The sequence below is a fragment of the Protopterus annectens genome, chromosome 10.part0 (assembly GCF_019279795.1).
Source record: "Protopterus annectens isolate FY-2018-M chromosome 10.part0, PAN1.0, whole genome shotgun sequence".
Classification (NCBI taxonomy): Eukaryota; Metazoa; Chordata; order Ceratodontiformes; family Protopteridae; genus Protopterus; species Protopterus annectens.
Window position 1 is genome coordinate 1638580412 of NC_056744.1, and position 9496 is coordinate 1638589907.

The 9496-nt window shown below is 38.2% G+C and overlaps 1 protein-coding gene across 1 annotated transcript in view; it reads left to right on the forward strand.

Annotated features, from left to right (window-relative positions):
* The window catches only part of LOC122813829 (serine protease 27-like), a 192232-nt gene that overhangs the window by 144249 nt on the left and 38487 nt on the right, over nucleotides 1-9496 (forward strand). The window contains exons 4-5 of the mRNA XM_044086357.1: nucleotides 6062-6333; nucleotides 7181-7350. Coding sequence (XP_043942292.1) covers nucleotides 6062-6333; nucleotides 7181-7350 — 442 coding nt within the window. The remainder of the gene's footprint in view (nucleotides 1-6061; nucleotides 6334-7180; nucleotides 7351-9496) is intronic.

Here is a 9496-nt window from a genome sequence, read left to right on the forward strand (position 1 = left end):
TAGTATTTTGTATTGAAAAGAAAAAAGCTATCGGTTAATAAAAAGCCTAATAAAAGACAATATAAATGAATGTCCTTATTGACAAAAGCAGTGTATTTGCTAAAATAAGGCCTAATAAACTCCAAATCGTCTTCATCAGGAATGTAAACAAAAAGATTCACTGAGCTCACCACCAAACGCAGTAGGCATGAAAACCAAGTAAATGTAGGAAGCAAACCCGCTGCTGCCACCCAAGCTGAAGTAAAATGGCAGAAATTGTTAAAATCAGTTCCTTTATTAGCAAAATAAAATGTAATCCTGCTGCTGCTGTCTGGATAAGCGCTTTCGGTTGTTGAATCTTTATCAAATCCTAAAGAAAAAAGCAGCTTCCTTTCATTTAAAAAGAGCTTCCTGCAGCTCATTCATTCAATCAACCAATAAATTGTTGGTGTATGGACACACCTCTCATTCAGAGTGCATGTTCTATTTACTTAGTGTTTGCTAAAAGCTTGGAGTCTTTAAAGTGAAATAACACAGGATTAATGCATGTACATTATTTCTTTAGGGCCCTTCCGCGGTACAATTTCATTTAATCCAGGTTTCTGGTCTGCTCTAAGGTTCATAATCCATTTTGTTTCCTCAGTTTCGGTATAGTTGGCCAGATCCCCTCCTTATATTGTTTCTACTAGCCTGCTTAAGACCGTAAATTTAAAAGTGTGGTCTCCATTAACTTTAATATGACCATATAAAGCATTCTTATTTACTTGATTTCTAATGTCCTGACAATGTCTCATGATACACTCCTTGAGCATTCTATTTGTTTTCCCCACATAGAAGGCTGGGCAGCGTTGGCACTGAGCAATATAAATCACATTTTTGTTCCTGCAATTCGCAAACCCTTTAAACCTGTATTCCTTCTTAGATGTTGGATTTATAAATAAATTATCTGTTTTAATATGTTGACATGCTTTACAAAATCCACATTTATAGGTGCCTACTTTGTTCGTGGGTGAATGTTCTGTGTCCAAGTTTCGACGATTCCCATGGCGTAAGAGCTTTTTCAGATTTTTCCTATTCTTAAAGGAAAAACTGGGTGCCTCCCCTACAATGCTCCTAAGGTTCTCATCTGAAGTCAAAATAGGCCAGTTCTTTTTTATGGTCTCTAGTATGGATGCATTGTCACTGCTCTATGTAAGACAAAATGTCATCCTATTTCCTTCTTATCCTTCTCATGTTTTTCCTTACTCAACCAATGGGGAAAAATATGGTCTTCCTTTGCCGGTTTGTAAGTCTGATGTTCTATCCATGCTTTGTATGACTTCGTCTTTATTATATCCTCTTTTCATGAAGTTATCAGTGAGCCTTTCCTTTTTTTTTTTTCAAAAGCTTCATCTTTAGTGCATAGTTTTGATATGTGTTTCACTTGATTCTCCGTTATATTTTTAAAAATATGCTTTGGGTGCATACTGGTTCTATGAAGCATGTGATTATGCCATGTTGTCTTCCTGTGCATAGATGTATCCATCCCATGTACATGATCCAATGTCAGTTGGATATCAAGGAAATTGATGGTAGTGTCAGGAAAAATCCAATTCAAATCTTAAAAAAGATGTGGTGTTACCCAGGAAGGACTCACAACTTCTGAGAGAGTGTTCATCGCCTTCCCGTAAAATAAAGATGTCATCAACAAAACGTTTATATACAACAATGTTGTTATTCCAGCTGTTGAAGGTATCCAAGCACCATTCTTTCTCCCATTGTGCCAACACTATGTTGGCATAACTGATGGCACATGGGGTTCCCATGGCCACTCCAGATTTCTGCCAATAATATTCATTCCCATATACGAATATATTGTTAGACAGTATTTCATCTAGAAGACTACATATCAAGTTTATATTATCATTGATCTTATATTTAAGTCCAAATTGTCTAACTGGTTCTATTCCATATCCATTTGGTATTGATGTAAACAGGCTATTCACATCCAGAGTTGCCATTATGATACCTTCGTAGGTTTTCCTCATTATTGTGCTTTCATAAAGTCATTTTAGAAAACCTTCAGAATCTTTCACAACTGTTCTTGCATTTGGTAGTAATCTCTCCAATTCTTCTTCCACATATATAGAAATGGGTTCAGTCACCCATCCTTCTCCATTGACAACTGGCCTTAAAAGTGGATCCATCAAATTCTTGTGGACCTTGGGTAACCCATTGATGTTAGGTATCTTCGGATGCTGTGTGTAAAAATAATCATACAATTCTTTCGTGATAGTTCTATTCATTAGCTTTTCATAGATGCCATCATTCACATTCACTATTATTTTATTGACATCCTTCTTTGATATTCTTTGATCAAGTGCTATATCACTTAGCATTTCCCTCATCTTGTTGTCATATCTTACTGAATCCATCACAATTACAGCTCCTCCTTTGTCTGCTGCTTTCACCACTATGTCCCTCCTTCTTTGGAGTTCATTCAATTCTAGCCTTTCTTGATAACTTAGATTATAGAAATGTTGTCCTTTTTCTTTCAGTCTATATTGTTCTACCTCTTTTTCACAAAGCCGCATGAAAACATCTATAGTGAGATGGCTTAATGGAACAAAGGTGCTGGATCTTTTAAGTATGATTTTATTTTCATGTTCTTGTGTCTCAGTGTTGCCAAAAATATTCCTTAGTGTCAGATTCCTTCCAAAACATCTTATGTCTGCCATGAATTCACTCAAGGGTGATCATAAGGAGGGTATAAAACTCAATCCTCTCCTTAAGATGTTCATTTCATTTCTACCCAGTTCATGTCCAGATATGTTTAATACCAATGAATCTACAGTTTCAGTCTTTATACTTTTCTCTTTTTCCTCTCTCTGCTTATTGAGTGTGACTGTCGTGCATTCATCCCTTGTAATAGAAAAGGGAGTGGATGTTGTAAAAGTAAATGCACTGCCATTTCATTAGGCCTCGTTCCATTGCTTTGTTCGATTAGATACTGTAGATTCAGTAACATTATTAATGGATGCCTCATCTCTGAATGTGAATGTGAATAGTGCTGTGGTATATGCAGTCTGGGTTTTATATGCAGCCAGATCCCTTAAAAATTTATTTTGTTTTCTGGCCACCAAAGTTCTTTCAAAATGATCTAACCCCCTGAAAATTTTGTTCATAATTGAACCACAGTTTTGGCTTCATAGCAAAATAACTCATGAGTTCTGTTTCTTTCTGTTTAAGCGAGACCTGTAGTTGTTCCATAAGACTACAGTTGTTACTGATTAACTTGTTGAGCAAATCCAGCCCCACTTTGTTGAAAAAGGAGACTGATTCAAGAAAAAAGGTATCTCCAGCATGTACACTACTGGGTAATTTAAATACCCTTAGTCCTTTAGGTATAATTTTCTTCTGACTACAATACTTGAAGTATTTATTTTCAATAGCCACAGCCCTATATTTTCTTAGTCCCTTCTCAACATCAGCTGTTAAAGTAACTGCTTTATCATGAATCGCACCATTATCTGTATTTAACTCAATAGATCTAAAAGGTTCATAGTTCAAACAAGTTTCAGAATGCACATCCATGTAAGATTGTATACTATCGTGGGGTATAGCTCTCACTGTCTCTCCACTGTAAAAAGTAGTGTCCACCGAATCAACAGAACCACTTCTCTCCCTAGTGTAGGACCTCAAATGCTCCATAAGGGCATACATAGTTTTTTTTCATTTCATTGTAGCTAGAAATCATCTCTTGTAGAACCTTCTCTTGGCTGCCAGGAATAGAATGTGTGGACATGTTTAACAAGGTTTCATCACCTGCACCAGCCATGAGGAACCAGATAATCCGAAAAACCAACCAAATAAAACTGGCAGAACCTGGAAGCTTGACAAAAACCAAAGCCAAAAAACACAAAAATTGTCAAAAGGTGCATTATTTAATAATTGTTTTACTGGATAATGATTTTTTATTGGTTACCAGTGTGTATAAATGTTATGTGTTTTTTTACTTGGTTGTATTTCTGAAGAAGTTGTTACGAAAGCAGCAATTAAAAGTTTATTACACTAAGGTTCCTGGCTCCTGGTTACGGTTGCCTGCACCTTTTGACAATTTTTGTATTTTTTGGCTTTGTTTTTTGTCAAGCTTCCAGGTTCTGCCAGTTTTGTTATTTGGACATCTACCCTAGTTGATAAGTGCCATAGTATCTTTTACATCTACTTGAGCTACCATCAACTCTGACCAATGGGACCTCTGTTTAATGCCTCATCTGAATGCTTTCAGACTTCTTCTCCTTTAAGGCTCCTTTAGAGTACATTTCAATTTGCATATATTATGGCAAGTCTACCTTTTAAGTTGCCTGAAACTACGTCTCAAGAAGTACAGTTGTATTAGGAGCTTTCCATAACTATAAATTTCCAATATACCAGTTTTGGGATATCCTGCCATGCAGGTAGCCCACAGATGACCAGTCTTTCAAAGTTCTTTTCCTTGCTAGTGCTTTAGCTGATGCCATGCTACTGGAACCAGGATGTTAGTAGTTACAAAAAGGATGCATCAACTGTTGCCATCTTCAGCTCTTTCTCTCCCCAGCAACATTGAAGGAAAATCCTCCTGGGCCTGGAATACAGTGATTCCACAATGGCTGGATCTGCCGCAAGCTGCAAAATCTGGGGGTGGGGGGGGGGGGTTCAGACAGATGGGCAAACAAATCAGTGCTGCTGTTCTGGTTCTCATACAAAATAAAGGAAGGTGAATCAATAGAACTGCCACACCAATCCCAGGAGTGGGAGACAGAAAGAAAGAGGGAAGGCAGGAAGAGACAAGGACTGCAACATAAACTGTTTGAACATCTACAACTCTGGAATTCATATATTATATATGTTTAGAATATTACTTATTCTAATACAACAAAAAATCTCATTTCCTGAAATAACACGACTGCATAATGCATAATGTGTGCCACAATTTGAAACTAGCCAATTTCTCCTTACTGAGAATCAAACCCAGTATCTCTTCACTGTGTGGTAAACACCTTAATAATTATTACAAATCCCTAAAAATGCCATATAGGTAAGTACTAGGCTAGATGCTCTTGTAGGCTAGTTTAAGTCTAGACAATTGCACCTCTTGTCGGTGAGGTAAACACCTTAACCAGGATACCAACCCATCTCTAACAACACATTCTTTTGTTTACCTGTCTGTCTGTCTATCTATCTATCTATCTATCTATCTATCTATCTATCTATCTATCTATCTATCTATCTGTCTGTCTGTCTATCTATCTATCTATCTATCTATCTATCTATCTATCTATCTATCTGTCCATCCAGCTAACCAGCCATTGTTGACCAGCTTAGTCCCACTAGACAAGCAGCCTCTTTTCAAGGGAGACTCAAAGTGGTATTCACACTACGAATTTTGGCAAGGACATGTGGGAAATTCCCTTACTTTTTTCAGTAAGTGCCATGGGATCCTTTACACCCACCTGAAGTAGCACTGACTCAGACAGCTGGGACCTTGGTTTAACATCTCATGTGAAGTATGACATACTCGGAAGTGCAGTTCCTCAATGCCACACTCCATTTCAATAATGGAAAATGAAGCCAATCACCTGGGCTGGGAATTAAACCCACAAATGTTTGATCCTCCAATACCAGAGGCAAGGTGCTACCTGTTGACCCACTGACACTGCTCAGTTAAGAACATTACTCACTAGTGGTAGATGAATACATTAGCCAATGGAAGGAACATTTTAAGCTCTGCTGGGGCAGTATTTGATTGCAATAATGTGGTTATACAACACAATTTCAGCATGTTTCATGCACTTTAAATTGTTCCAAAGTCCAAGTTATAAATTAAAATGAGACAACCTTTTCTGAGGGTTACTTACTTCCTTTTCAAATGGCAAAGTAACTGTGATATAATTCATGGAAATAACGCATGTCGAACAAATTAATTTCACAATATCCTGTAGTCTTGAGTGCCTCATTTTTCCTTAGAGGTAAGTAATGGCAGATCGATTAGTGATAGAACATGAAAATGCTGAGATATTGCTTTGCCTTTTTAGTGACCCATTGTATATTTTCCATCCTTCAGCTCATTCAGTGCAGATTCATACAAAGCCTTACTTGGGTGGTACCAGCTCCGATCCAGAAGCCCGCATGCTGAATGGGTCAACGTTAAACAAGTTATTGTCCATGCGAATTACTCCAACCAAACACTTGAAAATGATATTGTACTCATGGAGCTAAACCAAAGTGTTACATTCACCAACTATATTCTTCCAGTCTGCCTGCCAAGTTCCAGTGTCCAGTTCCCTGATGGTGTGATGTGCTGGGTTACTGGCTGGGGAAACATCAAGACTGGAGGTAAGTGCAAAATATGCAAATTAATAAACGAAAAATGCCAAGAACTCCCAAATTCTACTTCAGCTGAAAATCTGTAAATTACAATTTAAATGATTTCATCAATTTCAAAAGCAGAGTGCTGCTTTATAAATGCTAAATAACTTTTTTGTTGTTGATGTTGATGGAAAAGTATCAGAATTCGGTCATTGTTTTGACTCTGTGGAATAGAGTGATGGACGACTGACTATGGTCTACATCCTGATATCACTCAGTGGTCTTGAAACTGATGGAGACAAATGGATGATGTGAAAAATATGAGCGTCCTCACTTCTCACAGGGTGGAAGGAGATGAACACATGTCTAGGAACATTTGCTCTGTTCCAGATCCTCAATGAAGATCAGCGACGTAATGGACTTATTTGCAATCAGGGGAGTGGGAACATTTATACCAATTTACATCAGTCACAGGAAGGAGCGAAAGGCCCACACAGTGTCTATTGCATTTCCAACCCCAGAAGCATCACTGGGCATGTGGCACTGTTACTGGTGCTTCACTTTTGCCTAGAGAGGAATGAATAGGGAATGAGGGATGTTACTCCAGAGGGAACAAACAGGGCAGTAGAGTGACATGGTGAAAGCTTGATGGTCAACTGGGGATGTGGAGCAAAAAAAAAATCATAGTGCCTCCTTAAACTTCAGTTTGAATTGTGGCTCTTTAGGAGTCTTTCTGCTTGAACTTTTTCTCTGGTTATATTGTGACTCAGTCAGTGATATTCAGGAGAATAATACAGTATTAGCCTCTTGCTTTATGCTTTGCATCTAATGTCAGGATGCCTCCATAACCACAAATGTATCCTTTGTATTACAGAACTGCTTCCGGATCCTATGACCCTGCAAGAAGTGGAAGTACCCATTATCTCCCGCTCTGTGTGCGACTGTCTCTATCATATTGATAACAGTGTAAAGCAGAACCATCCAATTATTCCCACCACTTCCATGTGTGCTGGTTACACACTCGGCCAAAAGGACTCCTGTCAGGTAAATGTGGTTTGCTTATTGATTATTTGCTTTCAGTGATGAATGGAAAGGTTTTAAACACAGGAAAGTTACTTGACAAATGTTGTGTGTAAATTATGGAAATGTACACCGAAATATAAAAAAAAGAAAAGAAACAAAACTTGAAGAGCAATACAAAGTTAAGGATAATCAAATATAAAACTGCATGCATCAGATCTGCAATATGCGTACTTATATATGTGTGCATGTGTGTGTGTGTGTGTGTGTGTGTGTGTGTGTGATTATACAAACATCACAAGAGTGAAAAAGCCTAACTTCACAAAACAACAAAATAACAATCCACAAAACAAACAAGCAAAAAAATACAACACCCCCCCCCCCATCCCTCTTAAACTTAAATACACCAACACCATGGTCAAACAAATGCAAACAAGGGAGAAATAAGCCTAAACAGAGAAATCACTGTGGTGGCACACTCATACACTCATACCTACACTTGCAATTACAAATTAAATAAAACAAACAGTAAAAAAAATAACACTTCAACATTCCACCACCATCTGTAAAAGAGAAAAAAAACACCCTAACAAACATCATGAATGGACCAGATATATAAATTCTGTATTGCGGAGAATAAGACAGAAGCTCCTATTCAAACCAACAGTCGGGTGAGATGATGAGGCTACAGAGTGTGACCAAGTAAGAACTTGGATGGTTGAGACTGCATTCTGTTGCTGTACTACAGCAAAACTGATGAAATGTTTACCAAAGGTGGTTGGAAAAGAACTACAAAGGGTATTAGACTTGGGAAGTATGATTACTCTGGTGAAAAAAACAGTACATTTGTCTACTGAGGTGGTATGAATACATGGGGAGAAAAAATATTACCCAGTTACAAAGGTAGATGTGTAAGCCAAATTTGGGAAAGTCTTCCATAAAGTACCTACCCCCCTTATCAAATTCACAAGCTACTAATTTGGGAGAAACATCCAATTCCTCAAGAACTTCTGGAAAGAGTGGGAGGATGAGTAAACTAGGGAGGCCCTGTAGAGGAGTTGAAACCAAGACAGATTACCGTTTTGCAGGAATGAGATCACTTCTCTAGCCTATAGCCAAACGAGAAAAACACATTTGCAAGATTTGGGATAACAGTACAAGGTTCATGGCAGATCAGGGTGTGGATAAATCCATCTAAAGATGAAAAGGAGCCCTGCCATTGTATTAGAGAGAGACCCGCAGAAGCTTTAGAGGTGTTGAGCCCATGGGGGTAATTTACATCCTCAGAGTCCTGTGTGGGATCATATCCACAGGATGAAGTAAATAACAATGAAGATAAGCAGAGAGAAAATGACCACAAGGAATCGCAAAGAGGAAGTGGAGCATTGACTTATAGTGATACCATAGAAAGTCCTTCATAGCACTGGAATGAGTTACACTTCTTTTGGGAAAAATGAGATATGGAGGTCCCTCTGCCTGCCATATTAGATGAGGAGGCCATCTACTTCCTAAAACATTTATAAGGAACAGGATCCCAGTCTCTTTGATCTAAGGATAGGTTGGTTGAAGTATTCGAATGACACATTGAGCCATGCCAAGGAGATCATCTCTAAGGTACTGGGGAAAAAGCACCCTGTTGGGCTCCACCCAGTTTATCTTTATTTCAAAAACAAAAATAAACTGATCTACAGGGTAGCCAAAGACAGAGAGGATGTTGTATGGCAACTGCTGCTAACCAAGATATTTAGGCAGGTGGTCAATAAGACTGACCATAGTCATATACTGAGGAGGTCTTGTACACATGGATTAAATTAAAGCAAAGGTACTAGCCAGATTTTTATTGGCCAAGTATATTAAAACAAATTGAAAACTGTTGTGCCATGAGTCAAACAACTCATAACGCAGGCTTCAGGAGTCCTTTAATTATGATTCTCATTACTGAGATTCCAGCTGAAAAAAGTTCTATGGACGTGATGGGCCTATTAGCTAAGTCCAACAGTAGGAACCAAAAATATATCCTAGTGGCATTGGGCAATGCCACTCAGATCCCTGAAGCCTTGCCTTCTCACTTAAGAAGATTAACTCCAGGATGATTGCTAAGGAAGTTGTATTGCCCTTTTTCCTAGTTTGAGATACTGAAGGCTATCCGAACAATCCAAGGTGCATCTCT